The sequence below is a fragment of the Nesoenas mayeri genome (genome assembly GCF_963082525.1).
Source record: "Nesoenas mayeri genome assembly, chromosome: 1".
NCBI lineage: Eukaryota > Metazoa > Chordata > Aves > Columbiformes > Columbidae > Nesoenas > Nesoenas mayeri.
The window spans coordinates 75,366,451-75,392,530 of NC_137541.1; the positions used below are offsets into that span (position 1 = coordinate 75,366,451).

At 35.5% G+C, this 26,080-nt stretch overlaps 1 protein-coding gene across 2 annotated transcripts in view; it reads right to left on the bottom strand.

Moving 5' to 3' along the window:
* The window catches only part of BMAL2 (basic helix-loop-helix ARNT like 2), a 37,606-nt gene that overhangs the window by 6,505 nt on the left and 5,021 nt on the right, over positions 1-26,080 (bottom strand). For both annotated transcript variants that reach the window (XM_080363572.1, XM_080363573.1), the window contains exons 2-14: positions 22,172-22,319; positions 21,187-21,222; positions 18,769-18,807; positions 15,946-16,103; positions 13,562-13,641; positions 12,943-13,035; positions 10,802-10,919; positions 9,847-9,990; positions 7,973-8,213; positions 7,139-7,245; positions 6,398-6,548; positions 5,133-5,188; positions 4,209-4,317 (exon numbers count right to left, since the gene is read on the bottom strand). In XM_080363572.1, coding sequence (XP_080219698.1) covers positions 4,209-4,317; positions 5,133-5,188; positions 6,398-6,548; positions 7,139-7,245; positions 7,973-8,213; positions 9,847-9,990; positions 10,802-10,919; positions 12,943-13,035; positions 13,562-13,641; positions 15,946-16,103; positions 18,769-18,807; positions 21,187-21,222; positions 22,172-22,319 — 1,480 coding nt within the window. The remainder of the gene's footprint in view (positions 1-4,208; positions 4,318-5,132; positions 5,189-6,397; positions 6,549-7,138; positions 7,246-7,972; positions 8,214-9,846; positions 9,991-10,801; positions 10,920-12,942; positions 13,036-13,561; positions 13,642-15,945; positions 16,104-18,768; positions 18,808-21,186; positions 21,223-22,171; positions 22,320-26,080) is intronic.

Here is a 26,080-nt window from a genome sequence, read left to right on the forward strand (position 1 = left end):
CAGAGATCCCAGTTACATAGTGCAACCACTCCTTTCCATAGCCGGCTTCTTTCCAGAACTACCCTTCCTTTGGACAGTTTACTTTGTTCTGCATGATTTTGCTCTTAACCTTTCCTTTCACCTGCACAGCTACTTCTTGGGCTATTAGTCTCAGCACAAGCTTATTTCTCAATTTCCAGTGTCCATGGACAACCAAGATCTCTGAAACAAACACACCTGTGCCAAGACTAGAATGGCTCAGATCACTCTGGCTAACAAAGCTGGCAAAACATTCTTCCTTTCAAAATTTTCTGACATTCAGTCTATCAGTTGAGAAATAAGATGATTGTTCCCAAAGAAAGCAACAAATGTTGCTTCATTTACTAACCAGTGTTCAAGATGTGAACATATCATTGAAAAACACTAAATTCAATCAATGATTTGAAGAATAAAACTACCTGATGCAGCTCCTTGGTGCGTGTGCTCATCACTGCCAGCACTTTCACAAATATTTGCCCTGGAAAAGTAGTTCTTTGAATTCAGAACTTGCAGTTTATTTCTCCTAGCAGTCTCACTTTTTAAATCAGAAGCAAGTCTGAACTGTTACTGTGATCTTCCTGAAAAGATGTTTTGGTAAATCAAACACACTGGCATAAATATCCTACTGCCTTGAACTGCTGCTCCATAAAGAAGTAAAGACATGCTTTACTTACATGACGAACTCAAGACATCTACACAATGAATCTCTGACAGATAGAGAGGTATGCATCATGAGCTTCAAGCTTATGACAGGTGGAGAGACAGTAAGAAAATGATGAAATTATGACAGTATTAGCACTATGGAAGCTGAACTTTTTGATAAATAAGCTCAATATCTGCAAGGTCTGTAGTGGATTCGTTTGGGAGCAGGAAGGATATGAAATAATAAATATTCTTCTGAAATATCCCTAAAGAGGCCTCAGTCATACCTGCCTCAGCTGTATAGCTGAATTCCATTTAAACAGACTAAAAAAAAAAAAACAACCAACAACCCACTGTTACAAAAATCTTCCTCCAACATGGGGAGATTAATTCACTACCATTATCTCTTCTCCAAATTCCACAATTTGGTCTGTTGTAATGGATTCTTCTGTTTCCTAAGATTTAAACAGACAGATTTTGCTCTCTTGTGACCTGCTGAACTGTCACAGAACAGTAATGGTTTGGTTTGATCTTCATATAAAGGTCACAAAATTTCCCTCTGTTGCTTAAAAAGATACTGCTCCTGAAACTGTTTGTCTCTGTAGCGATATGAAGAGAAAGAGCATTGCTTGTGGTTCCTAAAAACAAAAATATCAGAACTTTCAAGGGGTAGCTTTGAAGAAAACTTTCCCAGGAATGCAGTCATTCTTTCATCATCCAGCAAATTTATTATTCATTCACTTAATAAACTGGTTTCCTTAAGCTGATGACACGTAGGCTCACGTGGACAAGCATCTTCAGCAAAGGTCAGGTGATTTCAAGCAAGAATATCACATTGAGCTGACTAAAGCATCTAAAATGAGTGTCAAATCAAGCTCTTGGGTCATGCCTGGATATTAACCATCAGAAATAACAACTTCTGCCAAACTTACTTCACTCTTCAGAAAGATATAATACAAAGTGACTCTCCTTCCCTCTATGGGTGGTACTGATGAAAAGACTTTAACAATGGTATTACCAAAATATAACATCCCACCTTCACTCTGTCTTCACTGTTATCAATCCTTTTGTTTGTTTGTTTTGTTTATTTGTTGTTGCCAGTCTTCTTCCTCCTCCTTGCTGGATAATCCCAGCAACCTGCCAACAGGCTGTGGGATGGATTTTATTTTGTTGGAAGCGGCAATCTTTCATCTCATCACAATCAAAGAGTTTATTCTTTTATTCTTTTCATTGAAAATGAATGGCTACCCATGCAATTTGACTATTCTAATGAAGGGATGTGACTTCATTGTTGGAAGGCGATTCCAAAATACTGGAAACAGAATAAGAAACATCTGCTACTGTCACTCATCACACTCTTAGGCTCTGATCATGGCTTTTACTGTTTCAGAAAAATCAAATACTGTTTTCTGATGAAGAGACAGCTGAGAAGACAACCACATTGCAAAAAGATAACGTGTAATCTTAGACTTCAGCGTGGATTTATGAAGCGGAAATAACACTTAACCAACCTCATAGCCTTCTGCAAGGAGGAGACCAGCTCAGTGGATGAAGAGATAGCATTAGGTGTTATGTACACTGACTTCAGTAAAGCTTTTCGCACTGTTTCCCATAACAGCCTCACAGACGAGCTGATGAGTCAGACTGTTACTGAAACAGCAAAAGCTGATCATGCTATGGCATACCAACGTATGTATAGATTTGAGGACAAAAGGCTGGAGTGCAGCCCTTCAGAAAGAGGTCTGGGGTGTCCAGCTGATGGTAAACTCCATGGGAGTCAACAATGTGCACTGGTTGCCTAGAGGGACAACAGTATCCTAGAGTGCATTCAGTACAGTATAGCTAACCAGTCAAAAGGAGTGATTGTCCCACTAGACTCAGCATTCGTGTGGCCTCACCTCAAGTGCTGTGTGTGGTTTTGGGCTCCTCAAAATAAGAAGGATATAAAAATAAAAGAAGACGTCCAAAGGAGGGAGATAAAGATGGTGAAAGGGCTAGAGGTCATGACTTATGAGGAACAGCTCAGGATACTAGGTTTGTTCAGCTTAGAGGAGAATGAGAGGTGACGTTCATTGTTGTCTACAACTTCCTTATGAAGGAGAGCAGAGAGGAAGGTGCTGATGTCTTCTCTCTGGTGTCCAGTGACAGAATGTGGGGAATGGCTTAAAGCTGTATCAGAGGACGGTACTAAGAAAAAGATCTTCACTGAGAGGATGGTCAAGCACTGGAACAAGCTCTCCAGAAGTGGTCATGACCTCAAGCCTGTCAGTGTTCAAGAAATGTTTGGACAACACTTTTAAATGTATGGGTTAACATTTAGGCTGCCCTTTGTCGAGTCAGGATTTGGACTTGATGATCCTTATGGGTCCCTTCCAACTCAGAGTATTCTACAATATGAAACTATTCCTTATATCTCTACCATTTTGCCAAAACTGGTGTACTTCTTCCTGGAAGATTTAATATTATTACTTTTTTGGGTCCAATTGCAAGTGCCAGTGGAAAGAAGAACATGGGACTTAAGAACACACTTTTCTGCAGACATGAAAACTTTCTTGGCATTCCTTTACCTGGAACTGGATACATAAGATCTAAAGTCTGAGAGATGGCTTCATTATCCTAAGATAACATTTAGATAACTTGTCCTGTGCTGATGAGATCATAGTCCCATTATCTTAAATTTGACCTTAACAAAAGTGGTTGGACCTTCTGATGAAGCCTTAATTCCTGAGAGAGTTGTGACTGAAAAACTTTTTTGGTGCACGTGCATCCCACAGTCCTGGAAACAGGCAGCTCAGAGACTATTTAAAAAAATGTTCCTAGACAACAAATGCTGCTACAGTGCAAACTGGCATAGAGTAATAACCTTACCTTCTATAAGCAAGTCAGGCACCACTATGGGTGCACAACACAAAAAATACATAAGGGCATCTTCACATTAAAATTATATCTCTTCCTTTCAAATTTCTTGGTTATGCTGTGTATCTGCTAAAATTAGTTTTAAAATGGTCAATCCTTAATTAATGATTTGAATCTTGTATGGATTCCCATTTGGAATGATGCAGTGGGTTTTTTTTTTAATCTGTGTTTGGGTATTGGGAAGGAATAGTGCTATCACTGTAGCCTACATTTGGGATAATCCTGTAAGGGACAGGACAGCCTACAAAAGTGCTCCACTGGGGACTGTTTCAACGGAAGTTTTCCTACTCAAGACAACTTATTTTCCATTCCTGAATGGTTTATCTACTAATTTCAACATCATGTGAAGAAGCTGCATCACAGAAACACTTTCGAAGTCATAGTTAAATAATGCTTTCATTACAAAGGAAATCGCATGCTCAGAACAGAACTATTTGTCAACACCAATGGCGTGTTCTGCCATGCATGGGACAAACATTAAACTGGTATCTCATAATGCCACTACTCAAACTAAGAATATTTTATACATGTAACACAATAAAAATGAAAGTTGAACAACCCTCACATAACCACATATGCCTCTTCTCTATCTTTACTTAAAAGCCTACCGTATGATGTTAAGCATTTATTACCTTTGCAATTCTAGTATTTCATTTGCAATTTCAGTTCCTATACTTCCAGCACCAAGAACTGTTCCAGATGACATTCCAGGTACATTTACTAAAGGTTGTTTTACAGCGTCTACAGTTAAAAACCAAAACAAAACACAAATTTGTAGCAGTTTCATTATGCAGCAAGGAACAATCACCTCAAAGATTCATTTTAAAGCTGGTTTTGTGCTATATTTCTTTATATTCAGAAATGAGGTTCCTAAAAACACTAACTCATGGGGGAGGGTGTTGTTAAGTCTCATTTGAAATATAAAGATAAGTGAAAAATATATTTGCGAAAATTACTGATCTCCAGGAATAAAATTAGATTTGATCATTACCACCTCCAGTCTCTTTCACAGGCAATGCAAAACACATGAGAAAAAAACCCTTGGATTTTGCACAAACTGAAATAAATTATTAAAAAGAACAATTTCAAAAGCAAAAATTAAAAATCTTATAGTAAAATCATAAACCAGCATGCAGAAATCAGAATCTATGCATAGCAGAAAAATATTAACAAAACATATATCAAAATCACTATCACTCTATATTCTAGAGGCAAACTGAGAGAGTACAATTGCATTTCTTCAGAAAACCAGGTAAAATATGAAGAGGATTTGTGATAGAAGCATAACATCTTATCAACAAAACCCTAGCTATAGTAGAAGCTGCTAGAAGGAAAAGATATGCCATAAGCCTTTCTGGTGACAGTGATGTGAATGATCTGAATCAGGATGCTGTCACTAGAAATTGTCACCAGAATTAGCTTTAAAAAAATTATTCCTTCCTTGCACAACAACCTAGAATAAAAAAAAAATTCCTGGATTGAAGATTGAATAAATCTAAAATTGGAATGATTGATCAAGAGATGCACCTATGATAACCGTAAGAAGCGACACTTGCCTTCTGCAGGCTGGGAGCCGTAGGGAACCTGTTCTTCAGCTGACTCGTTATGACCTCTGAGATTTAAATAAATTTTTAAAAATAAAAACAAAACAACAAACAAAGAAAATCAACAAGATTTTCAAGGGCAAGACTCAGCGTATGTATGTTTAATTTCAATAATACTTTACACAGAGTAAAATCTTAACATCCTCAAACTAGTAAAAACAGGAGATATTCCTCACTTCTCAATGTTCAATACTTAGCACTGTTGTTTCTAAAGCACTGTGTGAAATATTCATTTCTACTTATTCCCTAAATAAAGAAGAAAAGCCAATATAATTGTCTGTGTTCCATGACAAGACAACAAGGCTGCAATTTTTAGTCCTAGAAGGATTAAACCAGAAACAACTGCTACAAGGACAGGTCAGTGGTTACCTTCTGACAGCAGCTGCTACCTGCCTTCCCTCCTCTAGACAGGCCCATGCCCAGATCTCCAGGGCAAGCAAAAGCAGCCTTCGGCTGTCAGGCAGCATAAACTGTCTTAACTACTCTTCTCTCTCTTCTTCAGGAAGGACATGGGCAAAATAGGTGGATGATGTTGACTTAAGACATGAGCCAGCTACAGAATGGGTAAAAGGCCCCTTTCACAACTTGGTTTAATGGAAATAAAACCCCCTCTCTATTCTGCTCCCAAAACCCCAGTCAATGGCAAAGATCTTCACTGTCATTGGAATAATCCAAATTACAGCTCCAGAGAATGAAAAAGAATTAAACATACACATATACTGTCTGACAGACTCCTCCCTTTCAATTGATTAGAAGAGCATCTTTTTGCCTTGCCTTCCATTTCTATGATCTATCAATTATGCTTCTCCACATTCTGACACATGGTAGGTAGGGTAGCACTTAAAATTAGGTCAACTGACACATTTAGTCTAGTAAAGCTCAGAAGGAAAGGCAGAATTAACTTGACATTCCCATTTATCCATACAGACTTTTCTTAAAAGATCCTTCCTTTCTTCCTTTAATAAGAAACCCTTTCATACATTTTTTTCCACTAGGAAATAGGACAGTTTTCAGAGTTAAATTCACCGGTTAGGCCTGAAATAAAAATAACCGGTAAATGCAAAAAACGCCACATTCTTCCAGGTTACTCAACCACTTTTTGTGCAGTGTTGATTTTTTCTAGTCTTGTTCTGCTTCTTAAACAGGCTGCTTTCTGTTAAACCTAACTGTAATTAAGACAAAAAAGAACATGGGGATTAATATAATGAATTACTTACAATACCACAGTGTTGTTTGATACAATGTACTCCAGCTCTTTGGTCCATGGATTCACGAAACTAAACCACTGACTCTTTAAAGTAACAAAAGTCCCATCTTTCGCTCTAAATTTGTAGGAATTTGTAAATACTTTTTCTTTATTCTGCAACACTAGATAAGAAAGGAAAGTTGTAATAACAACATTTATACTTAGAAAGATAGAGTTAAAAAAAAAAAGAATCTGTTTTATAGCATCGTAAAAACAAAATGGTTTTGATGGCCAGAAATACAAATTAAATGCTAGAACAACTGACAGGATAGGACCCCTACTAAAATCAAAATACAGTTTCAGCAATGTTATTAATCTTAAAGCCCAAGTACTAAGTTTCTGCAAACCGCTATTAGGGATACTCCCAACTTGGTGAACTTTCATAATCAGTGTCTTTAATTACATGATTAGGCATCTCTGCTCTTCAGGACTCCTTCCTTGTTCTTAGAAAGAATTGATGCAGGGAGTTGAAAGAAGCATTAACATTCTTCCCTGGTAATTAAAGTATTGCACTAAGATCCAAGACAAGAGAAGTTTCTCCTTGGTTTTGTTACAAGCATTATGCAGGCATATCTTAATGCAGATATAGAAAAGGACAATGCTAAGATCGTTTAGTTTCATTAATTTTCAGCTCAGATTTTTAAATTTGTACTGTTTTCACAAAGCAGTTACATGTAGTAGTACGTAGTCTGGGAGGACAATTATTTTGTACCTTCTTTATGTTTTTCAGCTAGATGATTGTGATCATCCTGATGGCAGTACTCGTAACAAGAAGTTCCTAGAAGTTCTTGTGGCAGATACCCTAAAATTGCTGTTGCACTGTTAGAAATAAAAACATGAACTACCGTGGGTGTAAACAATTGTGAAACTCGTTTTCTTCAGTATCAGATAAAGTAGAAAATCAATATTTAAAGAAATAGATGCTTATTTTCATGTCTGGGAAAAAGATATAGCATTAGAATTGCTCCAAAGAACAAAAAATATTCACTGCAAATTATCCATTTGCAGTGAATGGTAATTCAAAGACAAAATAACAGTGTTTAAACATGCAAACCACAAGTACACACAATATACTGATGATCATTAGGTCTTCCCATTAGCCCGTCAGGGCCCTGGTCACATATAATGAGTCATCAAAAAAATTTAGTAGTTGAATTTTGCTCTGTCACTTTAAGGAATAGGTTTAAACTTACAGTTTTATATGAAAGACAAGATGACTGAAAGCGATAAAAAAGGTTCCAGTGATAATAATAAAATTCAATATGCGAAGTGGTAACTCAGTCTACACAACAAATAAAAGTCTGTTTTAGAAAGTTCAGGAAAAAAGATCTTAGTTTTCACTTGTAATGAAATAATTTAGTACTTCATTCAGATATATGTATTTGTTTGAAATAGTAAGATCTTAAGCACTAATAATTGTGAACTGCTTCCTGTGTATAGCACCTAGAAATTCTACCCTGCTTGACAAAGTACAGTTCTGGCAGAAAGAATTAGAAAACACAACTAGTGGTGTCATTTTCTCTTCATTAAAGAACAAAATGCTTACCGCTGATCTACATAAACAAATTTTCCATCCATGGTAAATCGTGTAACAAATTCTGTTGCTTTGACTTTTATCTCTCCACTCTTTTGTGGAACAATGTAAGGGTGTAACCTCCCAATTGCAACAAGACAGTTAAAGTTACTACTGTCCTTTTCTACGTCAGTTTCCTCTTCTACTCCCACCTCATTTGGAGGCCAGTTCTTCATATAACCCGTACAGTGAATGGTACAGTATTTTCTGTGATCTAATAAAAATAAATGAAATAAAAAGCAGTTATGGTTCAAAAAGTAAACTGAATTGTTTTTATCCTGTTCACCACGAGACTGGCAATCTTATGCTCACCTACAACAACTGTACAATGCTATAGATAATTTTACAGAATATTTTTTAGTTAATTTTGTACTAAATTTCGACTTGCCTGGAGAGAGTGCTTCTAATGCTATGTAAGATTTACGAAGATAAGTTATAGGTGTTGGCAGTTCAAACTCAGGAAAAAAAAAAAAGTAAACCAGCAACCTGGTAACCCACAAATCACTTTATGTGGTTTCACATGGATTGTAAACTAAAATAAACCAGGGAGGCACTCCGTAGCTTCGAAATGAATTTACCTTCTGTGAACATGATGATCTTAACATACGGTTACCGCAATTACTAAAAGAATCAGTTGAGATGATCAACTCAGAACAACTTAGCTTATTTTCTATTTATCTTAGCCTTCTGAATTCCTCAACTTTCTGGGAACACAAATATTTTTAAAGTCTTACACTACAACATACACTGTCATTCATTTCTATGGCTGGTAGACTCTCTGCTGCCTATATAACGTGCAAACACCCTCACAGAGAGCATTGACATTATGTGCCTTACAGTAAGTATCTATCAAAAAATCACTGAAGTGTTTGGGACTATGCTTTACATAGGTTTGACTGCATTAACCCTCTAAACTATGGAAAACATGTATCAACTTTGTAAAATGAAAAATGGAGTTATCCTACTGTAACTTTGTCGCAGTTTCTCACATTGTCAAGGTGCCTTCCCTCAATGCTGCTCTCCCGAGAAACATTTATACAACTTAAATTCTTATCTCACCAAGTTAGTTGGCACATCAAGGGAGACTGCATTCTAGTTATTTACAATGACAGACCTATTTTAAAATTGACTATTGTATGGCATATCTCAACAATAACAGGTTACACTGAAAAACAAAAGTAGGAGGATTTTTTCAGGGTCAAACAATTTCAGCACATCTTTGCAAAAATCAATACTAAGGTACTAAACAAAAGCTGGAAACTACACTTAAAAAAGATCCATTCACTGAAAACTTGACAAGAGTGTACTGCTGTACAGGCACACAAAATATGAACTAAATTATAAGTACTGGAAAAAATGAATGGAATTACACTAATAACTTTACTATGAAAAGCAAGAAAAAAAATCCTACTTTTTAAGTATACACAACACAAAGTAAAGCAGAAAAAAATTAGGTTTACTTGCGCTTTTTTTTTGCCTTTGAAACAGTAGATTTTGCAGGCCTTATTCACACAGTTATCTTCAAGAGATACATTATTTGGTTTAATTCTTCTTATCTGCTCCAGTGCTTCCAAAAATTTCCCTGAAACTACTAAAATTTGACTACGAGGGACCACACCCTCCTAAAGAGTCACTGTAACTCAGGTTCCTCCCTCCCTCTTTTCCAGGAGTGAACCAGGAGGAGAAAGAGTACAATTAGATGGCTTTTCAAAATGTGTCTCCAGTACATAGTTACACTTCTCTACAGCTACTTCATCAAGTCAGTGATAACTACAAGGGTCACACTAGTGACTTGGAACCAAGTTTCAGTACGTACAGCCCCCACTTCATCTACACTGTTTGAATACCTTTCTTCTTTGGGTTAGGCAAGCATTCCTTTTCTTCTTTGACTGCAGTTCTACAACATTTTATGCGACAGAAGAAGGAACGTCGAGCACCAGAATTCAGTCGAGCTGGTCCAGCTTGAAAATCTGTGTGTACTTGCAAGCCGGCTTACAAAAATTTAGTAAAGTAGTTAAAGCAAACAAAATCCATCAATACTAAACTTCAGAATACAAGGCCTTTTCTTAATTTTAGCTTCCAGTACATTCTCCTTCCTATTTAGTTGCCTAAATTTTGTCCTTACAATTAAAAACTAAGAGTCTAGTTACTTAAGTGGGGCAAAGAAAACATGACTGTCACACAGATTCCAAAATTAGAAAGAACTACCAAACTATTTTAAACTCTTCTTGATATTTTGAATGCTATTTTAATAAATATGTTTTATAAACTTTCAACTTCTACTTGTCACAAAGAACTGCAAATATGTTTACAGAAGCCAGTTATAAACTAGTGATTAGCTGCACAGTACATAACACTTTCCGTATTAGAAATAACTGCAAACAGTTGGTTAAATTAGGATTGACACTTAGCATTTTCAGAGAAGACAGTGATTCTTGATATTGAAGTATTTTATCCAATGTTCGACTACATCAGGTCTTTTGTATTGACAAGACCTATCAAATACAAGAAAAAAAAGTAGTATGCCTGGTAGGAAGAACATCAGACTACATCTTGGTAAATGTCTAACAATGCAAACTTCAGTCATTCTTATTATCTAAAATAAAGTCTTTTCTGGGCTAGATTTTAAATCTTAAGTGTATTCTAAGCAGCAGATTAGCATTCAAATATGTTTGGTTCATATAAATTATACCTCACATTTGTACACCCATGCACATACAAAGACGTAAATATGTCCTGCGTAATAACTGAATTTCCTAACTTATCTTCAAAAAAATCTGAGAACATTCAAATATTACTTACTTTTCCCATCTACGAGCTTCTCCTTAGGAGAGACATCTGAAGAAGAAAGTTGCTCCTTAACTTTTGCAACATCTTTGGGATGCAAATAATCAAACAAACTTTGTCCAATTAAACTGGCCTATTTAAAAACAAACAAACAAAAAGCCAAAACCAAAAAGAAACAAGAACCACATCATTTTAGAATAGGACCCCACACATATTACTTATTTCAGAAAAGCAACTTTCTACACCATTTAAGAAATTAATACTACAGTTAATCTAAACATATTTTGATCCACATTTAATTTGTCATTGTTTAACATTACTTTTATAAAAACAGGGTAGTGGTAGGGAGTAGAGAACCTCTCTAACAGTAGTAAAAACATAATTTGTTACTTTCCCTTTGAAAAATAGCAATTTAGTTGGATATTAGAAAAACAGTTCCATAAAAGCTAATGTTTTATTTATGCATATAATATGATTCCTAATCCTAGTCAACTATTGTTACACACGAAATAACTCCACTCACAGTTTACTGGGGAGGGGAAGGTAAGGAAATGGGAAGAAACATTCAGACTACCTAATGATTCTGAGCTCTAATTTGGCTGCACACAATGGCACCACTGAGCCAGGAGCTGCCTGGAAGCAGGGCCCAGCTCACTCCAGCACTCCTTAGAGGGGGATATTGGCAGGAATCTCTCCAGCTGGGATCCATTCAGCTGCTGACTCTGCTAATCCAAAGTAACTGGTCTGCCACACTCCTCCAAGGTGGCACTACTTTTGAAATCAGAAGGAATTCTCACAGCATTGGGCTAGTTTTGTTTCTTTCATTGCTTACCTTCACCACAGGAGGTCAAATCAATAGGCAGAAAGGAGCTGTGTTGACAGGCAGTATTCTAGATTCAAATTGCAACTCATTTTGGACCCACGCCACTTGCTATGTGGTCACTGCATACATAAAGGGGAGCACTTTTCCAATAAGCCAGAGTCCAAAATGGGTTTAATGAAAATCTGCTAAGACAATAGGATAAACATACAGCCTCTCTCATTCGCCCGGTCCCCATCTAACCCTAATGCAGAGGGAAAATGCTGAGTGCCACTGAGAAAGGTTAACAGCAGCCTTGTCAAAACACACAGGTGTAACAAACAGATCAGGCTGCAGGATGGGATTCATAACCTAGAATAATTCCCAAATAAGCCAGTAAACTCACAGGCTAAGTCAGTTGTGTTTACTGACCCTCTTTGGTTGGAAGTAGGTATGTCTAATGTGAAAGACTCCAAAAGATACTTTTTCGTCCTTGAGTAAATTCAGTGTAGAAGTTTAAAAATAAATCTGCTTTATGCTTGTTCCCATAAGATGCTTCCTTTCACTTTTAAAAAAGATGTTGTTTTATAAACAAAAAAAAAACCCAACAACCTATAAACCAGTCCAGATTAGTTACCCTTCCGTTTGAGAGAAAATGAATGTAGCATAAATGTTTTCAAAGTTACAGAAGTAGACAGATGGAAGCACTAATTGGTTTAGCCTCTGTTTTTGGAACAGAAGTCATAGATACACAAACAAATTGTCATGCCTTGATTATTTGTGGTAATTGTTCCTGATGTTAAATGTCAACTAATAGAGAGTACTTTATTTTTCTTATTTCTCTTATTCTACAGGCTAAGCTAACTCACGCTATCTCAGTCTCCTTCTACTTGACTATACACATGGCTAGTAATTGTGCCTGAGGTGTGATGTAATGCATCTGAGCAGAAAGGCATTACTGAGGAAAGCTTTAATTAACTTCCACTGCTGAACTACCTGTTTTCCTTAGTCTAAAAAAAAAAAAACCAAACCCAAATCACCTCACCATTTAAAAGAAAATCTCATGCAGATAGAAATTAGGATATCTTCAAATTATCCCTTCCCTTCGGACTAGCAGTTTTCTTAAGGATGATGAATTGAAATTTGGTGCTATTACTCAGGTCAGAAACACTGACTGCACTTGCAAATATTTTGTTCCAGGATATTCAGTTTTACTCTGAAGGAAGTTACATCAAAGAAATTCCAAGAAATGATACACAAGGATTCTTTTTTGGTAATGAAAAATAAAATGTAAAAGGCCAAAAATTTCTAAGAAAATGCAAGATATAAGCAAACCAAGAAACTCAATTATAATCACCTGATCATAATTAAGTATTTTGCAAACTGATTCTGAGACAAACAGAATTTTTCCTCTGTTGCATCCAACCACAAATAGGAATCCATCTGCAGCCTGAAAATATAAAGATACTGTTTTTAAAAACATACAGTTAAAATATACAATGAATACTGATTACTACCAGGAAGCACACTTTTAAACCTGATTTTTACAATTAAATAAGTTATAAATCACACCAAAAAGCAAATTGGATTGCAAGGACCAAATCAGACCTTTAGCAACAGACTGCTAACTTTTCTTAAATACAGCTTTGGGAAAAGAGGCGGCCAGCTGCAGACTTCAATATCAACGTAAAAAAATGTATGTATTCAATACACAGATTGTATACAGACTTCTTATCCCTTCATGGGCTGCTGTCTGCAATGCTCACAAATCATCTTCTGTATCTCTTTATGAAAAACCCTGCATAGTGTAAAAGCCTGCACAGCACAGAGAGTGTATAAACCAGTACTCATCAAGTATATCAAAGAGTATGCTTGAAGAACAACATGGGGGGAAAAAGCACTTTCTAACTGAAAACTCAAGTGAGTGGCAAGCTTTAATAAGAACATCATTTAACTGAAAGTTTCCTTCCACCTACCCTAAGGATTAACTGTCGGAGCTCATCATCCTTGAGAAACGAAGGTTTATATCGGACTTCTGTATAGGAGCTAGTGGAACCTGGAAAACAGATTATTTGCAGACATAAAGTCAAAAGCTACACTTTGAATTTATTTTTTAAGAGAGTTCTACAGACTTTGTATTTTATATATTTTCTTTGCAACCACAACGGGAGATTTTATTTTTTTTTAATTCTAAAAAATATTTAAAATAAAAAACCTCAGAAACATATGCTGGTAAAGAATATGGGCACACAACCAGATTTTTCTTGCCCCTTATTTAGCATAAAACAAGAAAATGTCTGCTCACATGTCTTTAATGTACTGCTAGAGAAATGGTAATATAAGAACTGAATTTTCTAGAAACATTTTATAGGCCTATTTCAAAATCCTTAACATTTGCTGAATCTGAGTAATTCCAATGTCATCAATAGTTTTCTGGCATGAATAATGCTTCATTAGTACTATATATCCAACAATCAAAAAAACACCACTCTACTGTAGCTAAATTGGATGCCTCATTAAATGTAGTAAGTCTGACTCACTACATTTACTGGTCTAGCACCCATGGCAGGTACCCTAACATAATTCTGAGCCATTACAAGCATTTCCACAACTTTGTCAAGATATTTTTTTGAGGTAAATAGCAGTTGAATTTTCCAGCAAATTTCAGCATTCACTATCATTCCATATAGTATCTTGAATTTTCTTAAAGCATTTGCTTTAAAGATAATATTATAACTGTGCTGGATGGACTCGAATTTTCATATCCTATTGCTGAAATATAAATGTTTGAGCTGAAGATTTCTTGTAAATTCTTGTTTAAACTGCAAGTACAATTACTGCCCTGTTAATTTGTCATATTATTTCTTTATGCAAAATTCTCAGCCTGCTTGGGTCAATGGGCCTCTAGAAATCCCTTCCAACCTAGATTATTCTATGATTCCCTTACTCTCAAGTTAGTAGCAAAATTTGTTTCCTACGCCACTTTGACTTAAGCCTAATGAGGTTCTTATTAAGGTATGTTTATTCATTATCCATTTTTTTGCAATGCGGATAGTCTTTGATCTTTGCTTACCATTGGCCACATTATCATTCTGAAACAGTGCTGCCAAAAAAACTAAAATCTTCAGTGCTGCTGATAGACCACGCGATACGCAACTTGAATATTATTTTTTCAGGGAGAAAATAAAATCCCCAAACCTAGCAACAGCAAAATGCGAGGAAAGAAAATATCCTGGTTTGCTTCCAACACTAAAACATTCACTGAGATCCAGGACTTCGTTAACTTTGCTAGCTGAGGATATAAACTTTTGATAGCTCTTTTCTTGGTACTCTCTAACATTTCATAGTGTTTAAGACTTTAATGTAGTCTAAGTCATCAATTACTCTGTTCAAGTATTTTTTGTCTTGAAGCTTCCATTTTGTCTACTGTTCTTGTAGGCAAAAAAATAAGTTTGAAAGATTATTACATCCAAATGTAATTTTTTGTTTAGTTTTACGCAACGGATTTTAGTTTTATGAAGTTACACTGTAAAAGACTTAACCGATCACTGAAGTAAGTTGTCTGTGCTCCCTAGCAGTGCAACTACTTATATCAGTTTCTTTAAGTAAGCATTAACATAGTTTCCCATTGTTGAGAAGACTTCTATAGTAATCTCACACTAGATAAACAACTCATCAGGACTATCTGATATTTATAAATGACTTTGCCTTCAACTTAAAGCCTTCTCAAAACTTAGTTTTGGTTGTTCTTTGTTTGTGTTCTGTTTTGATGTTTTTGTTTTGCTGGAGTTTGTTTTGTTTTTCCACGATATTTTAAGTTTCAAAGTCAATAGATAAAATTCCAGTACAGAGAGGAAGGGTTGATGGCAATTACAAACACAGGAATAACAAACAGGCGTATAAAGACCATTCGCTTCTCTACTAACAATTGTTGCTGTTGGCATCATACAACACCACAGGTATTACTGTTACAGAAAGTATGATGGAAAGTGGAGAGATCACAGAACACGTTTAACTCGGGTGCTGGAAAATAATCAAAGACCGGCTTGCTTGATCATTGTAGTTTTTAAAAAGAATCAAGGAGTGACTTGTTTGCAAGGCATACCCTTAGCAGACAAAAAACATCAGCCACTGAAGGGTGGGTTTTTTCTGTTATATTAAGCAAAATATTAAGCAAAAAAAAAAAAAGAAATGAGGCCTGGAAGCTACAGAACCACATAATTTTAAATGAAGAACAGACTCAGAACTGAATTCAGCAAGGATACATAGAATGACCTTTGATTTATTTAGCATCAAAAAAGACACACAGTATAACTCCTGATAGAACAAGGACTTTCAGGATTAGTTGCCTAAAACCCACCTTTTAAGGATTTTAAGTGTTGCACAGCCATCCGTAACACTGTAAGCTTGTCTAGCTTTCTTGCCATGGGATTGCACTGAGGTATCATAGCAGACAATTCCTCTATCAAATTATTCATTTTGTCTCTTCTTCGTTTCTCTGTTTGACTGTGAGCCTCTCTAAAAAGAAAAAATATTTTAAGAACAATATAGAACACATGATTTTCCCCATAATATTAATCAATTCAATTTTGGGAAGAGAACATATCACAAGAGATACTACTGCAATGAAGCAGTTTTTCATACACTACTTGTATTTGACAATTGCACTGGATTCATTTGAACAAAGCAGAAATGACGATACTAATGATGTGAAATATTAAGGGGAAAAAAACCCCCAAGCAATGCCTTGATTATGTACCAGGAACAAGAGGCTATGAAGACTTACAAAAGTTAAATTCTTCTTGTGACCCTTGAAGCCCAAGTGAACACCTTGACATCCTACTGTATACCAGATAACTGCTGATGTCATTAGTAATCACTGGAAAACATTTCTGCTCCCTGGCCGAATGTCCACCTGGCCTGTGTAACTAAAATGGAGTATTCATTCTGCTACTTTAAAAAACAAACAAACAAAAAACCCACCACAAAACAAAGCCAAAGAATGCTCTAAGAACTTGCTAAAGTGCCTCTGAAGTCTGTTTTATGCAAACTCAGAACAATCTGAGATAAGCAATGTCTTCTTGTTATCCCATTACCTTAAAAACTACTCAGATTAATGACAGACACAAACACAACAATTTATTCATAGCACAGCACAAGCAACAGAGCACATTTATATATGATTATAAGCAAACTAGAGGAAACTGAAAAAAAAAAAGCTATGTCTCATCTCATTTCACCAGAGGTATTTTAGAAAGCTTTCCCCTTCATTCACCTGATAAGGTGGTAGAAAGGGTTTCAGCCTCTGTGCATACCTTGTGCCTCAGGTTTCATCTCTTGGTAAGCCTCTACCCAATAAATCAGCCACAGAAAGAGAGCTTCTCAGACAGTTTTCATCAGAAAACCTCTTCTAAGGCACATGACAGTGCACAAAAGAAATATATTTATATCTTACGTCACTTTCTCTTTAATTCTTTCTAGTGGAGTATGTTAGCTTTTCTAGCTGATCTGCTCCCCTCTAACACCCTCTAGCAGATCAAAGCAAGTTTAATTCATTCTATTCCCTTCTTACTCAGCAGACAAGCTAGTCAATTAAAATGAAGATTATTTTCCTTCCTGATTGAGACCAAAGTGGTAGTTAACCAAACTGACGGACAACATGTTTTGGTTAACTGATCTCCAAAACTCTTCCTCTTAGGTATACTGTAACAGAAAGCGTTAAAGGTAATGAACTTAACTATGCCTGACCTGCTGAGAAGGAACAAAGTACAGTTGTAAAGACCTAGTCTTTTATTCTTCTTGTTATTTTTCCCCAAAATAAATCCCCCTCCACTCAAACAATTCTGAGTCATTATCCAATCAATTAGCTTTTCCCTCTATGAAGCCGTTTAAATTTAATTTTACCAGTTATTCTCAGCTCTAGGAGTTCACCTAACTTCTCCTTTGTGTCAGGTAGTAACAGACAAGTCATATATTGTATATGCTCCCTGAACTGTGAACCTCAGGAAGACAAATACAAACATTTGGGGAAAAAGAACAATATTCCACATCTCTAAGAGCCAATAAGAAGTTACAGAAACCTGACCAAGTGGATGTAGAAATTCAGGTGATGACTAGATGAATCAAAAAGTCTGCTGTTACATTCCCTGATTACAAAGGGAAAGGGAGAAAAGCAAGTTCTCCACTAAACTTGTGAAAAATATTGGAGGGAGACAACTGTTAAGCAAAGCTTCAGATGTCTTCTAATTATTTTTTCCTTCAACTAATGAACTAAAACTGAAGGAAAAACAATTAACACTACAAAATGAAAGTTATTAGAGCAACATACAAAACAGAATCTTGTATAACGACCGAGGATACTCAATAACTAAAAATTAACTTTGGAGTTAAACAAAAAAACCTTGTAAATATATTTTGGAACACTTCCATTTCCTCCATTTAATTTAAATTACAAAAACACTTCATAATTATTAGTTAGTATACTGTATAAACAATGTTTTTGACAGCACAGTAGATGACAGTATTTCTGCTTTGACACCTCTGCTCACATGACAAATGGAAACCACTTATTTTTAAAAACAACTTTATAAAACAACTCTAATTTTGCTAAGTGGCCTGTCTATAGTTTAAAATATTTGTTTGGATAAATCATGACTGCATTCAGTCAACAACATTTCAAATCTTACAAGTGATTTACGTGGATTTCTATTTGGATTAAGGTAAGACGTGAACTCAAAGTGCAATGGCAAATTCAGAATAATTCTCTATAGAAAAACTTGTTCCAGAACAAATAAACCCCAACTTTGTCATGCTTTAGCTGAACCTATTTTAATGCAGGACGAATTTTAAATACCTCTAAGTGTAGAGAAATCCAGAAAAAAAAAATTCTCAAATTCACACAGATTGAGGATCAGCTCCTCCCTTTATACTGCATTTAATTCTCACCTTGAAAATTTTGACCTCGGGTTTTTGCTAAACCATCTGAGATATTCTGCAACACAGCTTCCATTAAAATTAGTAGAAAATAAAATCCTCAAGGAGACTCTAAAAAATTACTATACATTTAAGGGGCAAAAGGAAAAGTTTACTCTTTAATATCTGACAGTTTTAACAAACATTCACCTGTTAATATTTTGAATCCTAGTATTTACGAGCAAAATGTACTTTTATTGTAAGTTAATACCTGAAATCTTTTATTTTAACATGCTCTTCATCTTCATTCCTAGAGAAAATAAGATACCAAGTTTAACATTGCATATTTAATATTAGGCACTTCTTTCCCTCATTAATTCAAGAAGATATAGAAAATGCTACAAATTTAATATGGCTCTAACAAAAGCAAACCCACAAAAATTCCTAAAACAAAAATTATCTAGCAAGTGATTTATAAGGGAAAGAGACCAAAGCATAACTTCCATTATCCATAGTTACGTGAACATATTATTGGGATATTTCATAAATATAGGGCTATTTCTGCCCTGGAAAAAACCAAATCAATAAAATATTCAAGTAAATTAATTCCAGGCTTGATTTTGGTTTTTTACATGAAATTTTAAAAGCCTAGACTGGACCGAAAATACACTTGAATTGGCTTGTGGTCATAAAAAGCAAAAATTAATATCTTCCCATACCATACAGCAATGACTGGAAAGTCTTTGTAATCAAATTGTAAATGCAAGACAATCATAGTGTCTGTATTGTGATAAACACCTGGCAGCAGGAAAATGTAAAGGACGATTCAAACAAGGGCAATGATCTTTTTGCTTCCTCAAGATGACTGTATTCTTCACTACCATCTGTTAAGAATTTCAGAATGTGGCCTAATAACTATCTTGCCAACTCAGTATGTGCAATTTGGTACTTGCAGAGAAGCAGTTCCCATACAAATATCAGCTACTATTTTCTTTAAAAGAAAAACTGATACAAATATTTTAAATCTTTCTACAGTGGTTCTTTGGCTTTTTTATAAATTCAACAGTGGAAACACTTCATGCAGTACTCTAATCTCCATTACAGAGAAGAGACCTGATAGCCTATGACTATTTTAGAAGAGGCATTTGTTGTAGCAGAGGGATAAGGAGACAGGTCAATCAGTCAGCAACTGCTTGCTATGAGGAAACAGAAGTAGGAGGACAGCTGGAGATCACAGCTTTAGGAAAGACCTCAAAAGCTGGCCTCTACCTGTAACTAAGCACTGACTCTGGTAAGGATCCAGCAGCCAGAGGCAAATTAACATGATTCAGAGATCCAGCTTTTCATCCTAGGATTTCACTGGAACCCAGGAATCTTCTAGACAGGCTGATAAACCCAAACACAGGAGTAGGCTGAGCTCACAAGACCCTAGGGCTTTTCTTCAGTGAAACAGCTTCATATTTAGAGGAGCTAGCAATAACTAGTATTTTTCTTTCACTTTAAAAGGAACTTTTACCAGAAATGCACATGTATTACAAACTCTAACAGAAGACCGTAAGAGGAGAAGAGGCAAGAGGGAGCCAGATCAACTGCAATGCAGCATCATGTGGCCTAATAACTAACTCTCCTTCTCCCTCAGGAGCTCCACCTGGGGAAGAAACTAGAACAAATTTGCTGCTCATCAATCAGGCACAGCCTTCAATGGATTTATATAGCCTCTGTCCTAGCAGCTTTGTTGGTACTGATATAATTGCGTAGATTGAAACTACCTTGACTCTGTAAACACCAGGTGAAATTCTACCTCACGCCTATAATGTAGGTATACTTAGTTGGTACTAGAAAAAAATCAAACCTGTATTATTCAGGAAAAGAAAACAAATAATACCACCTTTTTGTCTTTCTCAGCTGATTCATTAAAGAAACTTCCCCATTCCTTCTAAAATAGAAGCAGAGGGTTTTAAAGGCAGGAGTATTTTTATTCACATTTTTCTATCACGATGACCATGGAAAAATCCACAAAGAAACAATTTCTCCCCAAAGAAAGATTTTTCTGCTACCAAATAAGCCACACACCAAACACTAACTACAAGGATAGAAAATAATACTGCACAGCTACATATAAACAAATATATTTTCTAAGTAGGGTATTCAGGTGCAGAAACGGAAATCACAACAAAGTAATCATGTAATTAATAACTATCTCATTACGTATACACACAAAGTGTTTATTTATGCTGCACAGCCAATCTTAACTCTGGTTTGTCACTTTGTAATAGCAGTATTTTAACAGAGCTGTGGTAGTTCTATTTTTAATAGCACTTGATAAAACAAATGAACACAAAATGTTTATATGCATCAGTCCTAGAAGAGTATGAGACCCTTCTTTCACCTCCCTAGTTGTCTTATTTAACTGTTATCTTTCATTCGTTCCTATTTTATCCTAATGAGTCTGGTAAAGTTACAGGCAAGTCAGAGCGTCTTCTTAGAAAGAAATAATAGAAAACGTTAACATTGGATGGGCCTATCCCTCCTGTTAATTATCTATTTGTGTATCACCTTGTGCTGTACAAAGACGTGCCTGTAGAGAAAGCATTCCTTAAGGCAAACCACACAGCTCATCTAGCCAAACAGATCTATATGACATATTTATAACACTGAAACCAGAAATTGATTAGTTTATCAAATGTACCTTTTCTGAGGATCACCATCACCTTCAACCGTATCCCTGCAGAAACAGGTAATAAAGTAAGCAAAATGTTGGACGCACAAAAAGATGACTTGATATACCCAAATTAAGTCACAGAAAAATATTAGTGGAAACCCCACTTAATTAGTTATTTTCAGCAAGAACATTAGCTTTTAGAAACTAATTACTGGTTCTTATAAAACAATACTTTCTTCAATTAGTATTTCAACTCAGATGTGAAATTTTTTATGACACAAGTTGCCTGACATCAGAGAGAGATCCAAACTTCAGGGAAACACTATTGACAAGCCACCACTTTTACTGAAGAGGTAAAAATCAACAAGTGCTACTGAAAAAGAACGGAGACTCTTTTTCAGAAACTAATGTATTTCTGGAGTATTCAGTGAACTACAAGATACACTTCAGTCTCCAAGATGACAATTATATCAAATTCCACAGTATAGCTACATTCTGAAGATCAAAGGACGATGTATGGAAGAAGCAAAGATTACAGATAATTGCTTTAATAATCCCAAATACATGTAAATTTCCTACCTTTCCCCATTTTTTAAAGGTGGATTTGTCATACTAGTTTGGAGATATTTGTAATGCACTAGATCTGCAGGCTGACTCATGTCCCTTACTTCTGGCTAAGTAAAAAAGCTTTGAAGATGTTACTTAAAAAATATTTTTCTATGTAGAAGATTATTTGGTTAACTGGCATCTGTTTGGCAGGTATAAAACAGGAGAAAAGAGTCAACAGTATCATGTTAGTAGTCAAGTGTGACCCCCTTAAAAAGACTGAGTACTACTGCAGAACAGTCCTAATTTTTTGGGCACGTTTAATTAAATGGCTGCCCTGGTCACTGAAGAAGCAGTTCTGATTCTGCAGTTCTAGATCCAAGAATTTAACTGTTAATCTTGTTTTCTCATTTTAAGGTGATGTCTCAAATTTATGTTGAGACATATATAGAATAAATTTACTTACTGGTTATCAGAATCACTTCCTTTGCGCTTCCTTGGAATCTCAGCCACAGAACTGTTGAAAGAAGTGGTTGTAGCAGGCTTAGTTATTGGATTCATGAGGCTGGGGACTCCAGAACCAATGCATGGGTTTCCATCTATCGAGAAATTATCTGTGAATGAGAAAAAAAGCTCAGTGTCCAGTACAAGCTGTATCATCATGCATCCATTCTGATTTTCATTTGGAAAATAAAAAATTAACCGTGAGTGGCTTCTATGCATCTGACACAAAAAATACAGGTTGCACTGCTACAACCTAAATACAGAAAAAAAGCACATCATCTTCCTACCATCCTGTAATGATCTTGTCAACCCACTCAACACACCAACGCAATATAAAATATACCTATTCTCTTCCTCACACAATCTTAAGCAGACTACACTTAAATCCTCCAGCACCTCAAATATCCCACTGCAAAATTGCAAAATGTAGTATTAGCTAGCAGATCAAAATACTGTGACTAACACTAAATTCAATTCCAAAAATGTTTGTTTTTTTAGCTAAAAAAAAAATTATTTTAGAAAGCTGGATATCCAAAAAAAGGAAAGTTTGCCACAACTAAGTTTCTGACACAAATCTACAATTGCACATAACATCAGTCATGTAAACTGGAAGGGTCTTGAAAGCTTGACAAGCTCTACCTCAAACCTGACTTCAAAATTCTCTCAATAAAACCTGCTTTGTTTCTGGGAGGGATAGAAGCAAATTCACAAGCCAAATTAATCCTAGAGATCTACTGGGAAAGGAAAACTGCCTTCAGGAATCACTTTGTTCCTATCTCAGTGCAAAACTATCACAAAGAATCATACAGCGGATGTTTTGGTAAACAATCACAAGGTTAACTGTTTCAGCAAAACTAGGCACACCTTTAGGCTTCCTATGCTGCTGAGGAAAGTATCCTATGTGATACACCTAGAAACAATGAAGAGCTAACTCTATGAATGGACAGATGAAGGACTGAGAGAGGTTATTTAAGGCCGTGAGCATCTCCTACTTTTAGCAGGAGGTAAAATCAATATGGGTACTTTCAAAATCCAGCTGCGAGAAAACCTGGATATTTTTTTTTGTTAGCTGTGTTGTCTGTAAATTATAGGTAAAAGTCTGCAAAAAGAACTATATAGACTGAAAATTTTTTTCTTCTTAAGTGTAAGCACACCCTACACCAGAAAAATTACCTCCTATGTTCTCATTTTCTGCTGGACTATTACTCCGGAGAATTAAATGAAAATAGGCTAATACTTGAACAACAGCTTGCCTGGTCTTCCGCTAATCCTCTCTCTACCAAGTCAGACTACACAGAGTCAGCCCCTGTTTTACTTTAGAAAGCTCTTTAACTCATTAAGTCACACAGGAAGTTCCAAAAAGAGAGTTGGAAACTCAAAGAATCAATAAATACTTAAATAAGTAACAGCCTTGGGCATCTGTAACAGAAAGAAAATTTGGTTACTTCAAATACACAACATATTCAAGTTATGGAAATTAAAAATATGTAAAAATAAATTGCATAATAAACACTACAAGGGCACAAATGGTAATGTTTGAAATATTTTTATCATTAATCATCACTCAATAATAGTGTCATTTTATATTTCAGCTATAAATTCGTGCAATTATAAAACAAACAGAAAACTTCAACACTTCCAAAGGAACTCTTTATAAATAAAGAGTAGTTTTAATTCACTTAGGTAATAGCAGTCTATAATTACTAGATTAAGTTACTGAAGTATAATAATGCTTCATGCATATTCAAAGAGTACTTACTAAACAGAAGCCTACATGTATCAAAGACAAGAACGCCTTCAGCACAACAGATCCTTTCGTCCTGTGACAAAGCAGGACAGAACAGACCCACTGACCTAAATACTCCTTTGCACACAGATGCTTAGCCTGCTTTCTAAACCACTTCCTTTCAAAGAAACAAAATGAAATGCACCAATTATAGCTTCTTCCATTTATCCTTCATATTATCAAAATAATCAGTGTTTTCCTCACACTCATGCAACAAATTCTGAAGACTGTACTTCTCTACATTGCCTAACACCATCCTTTTCCTCTTTTTCTTCGCTAAGAATACCAAAAATGTTTGGATTATCAGCAACAAAGATGTACTAAGAACTTCCATGCTACAATTTTTAGGTGATAAACTGAATCCTAAATACTGCCACTATGACAAACCAAATGCCAGTTCAATTCCATGTAACTATAACTTCAGTAAGATAGCTGGTTGATCTTAGACAAAAATATAAGGTTAAGAATCTGTATTGACCTCTGACATGTATAGCATACAGCATATATATATCTTTATATATATCCTTCAAAGTTCTCAATACAAACCAAAACCAAGCAACAAAAAACCATCAGGGAAATAAAATTAAAGCTTCAGAACTACCCAACTTAGTAGAAAAGTAATTATTTGGAATGTCACAGACAAGAGCAAATCTTTTTAATACCTACTACTCACTGAAGAAGCAGAAGACAAACAGTTCATAAAGCTAAGTCAGCTTTGAGAAATCAGTAAGAGCACTTTAAAATAATCTCTTAGAGCTTTATAATAGCTATCATTATGATACTAGGTGATTCCAAGGTGCTTACTCTCTCCCTGAAGAGTGTCTCAACCTCATGTGGGCTGTGATGAAAGATTTCTTTACTCCTCCGGCTATACCACTTGAGGAGAGATGGATGAAGGATTTAAAAATCTTTGGGTTCACAGAAAGAATGAGCTAGAACGTATGCCAATAACCAGGGTGTGCTCCTATGACAGGAAAAAGCTGGATTCTTACCTTTCGTTTGTGCACCTGGCTGCATTTCTTATATTTTCAATTTCTGTTAACATTTTCATATCATTAACATCAAAAACAAACACCTCTAAGATCATAGGAAGCAAAACTGTTTCCCAATTTCATAGCAGTTTTGCTTCATGAAAAGTAATATCCAGAAAGACCATTCTTTATTATAAGTTTGGAAAAAAAAATATCATCAGTCAATTTTTAACTTACTAGAAACATTTTTATTGAAATAGAGATATTTTACCACCCCAAAGGCTATTACATACAATAGTCTGGTTTGAAAGTCAAATAAAATTCCAAACGAGAAATGATACTTTTAAAAAGTACCGTTCATTTCAAAGTTTTGCTAATGCCCTGGCATAATGATAACTGAATTTTAACAGTAAGTGAATAGTTCCTCAAATATAAACGTCTTTTTATGATCTATGTTTGGCTCTCACTATTAAGCATATATGCTTGTCTATATTAAAAATTAAAAATATTTTATATGCACATCAGGGCAGATGAAAGTAATACTGGAAAAAAAACCCCACTGTAATCATTCTCTCTACAAAAAAGCAAAGACCATCCAAAGATCACAAACACACCATATGAAAAATAACTAATACCCGGTAAGTGTATAAAAAATAAAACACTATTATTTTGACACTAACTTCAGTATATTTCATCATCAGGCACACACATTAGTTAAGGAATGGTTATCAATATATCCAGTTCTCATTACATCAATATCAAGACCATGCCCTACTGAACTATAACCTCTCTCATGTTTTTCTACAAGAACAAAAAAATACAGTCCCCAATGGGCCTGGCAGGGAAGTGAACTACAAATGAGCCATATGAATCTTCTGTTCATGTATGGGACACAAAGTAAAGACATAGGAAATGAACTGTATTCAGCAAAGGTTCTGTGTAAATCAGATGCAACACATTAAGAAACTAGGCTTAGGAAACTTTCTACATTTTTCCAATTACTGACAATAATATTTATAAACACATGCCATATTCCTGAGCTGTTTTCTCCAATAACAGTTTTTAGGTTCTCAGTTCCTAAACAAATACAACCTATTAGAAGAGGCTTATGGCC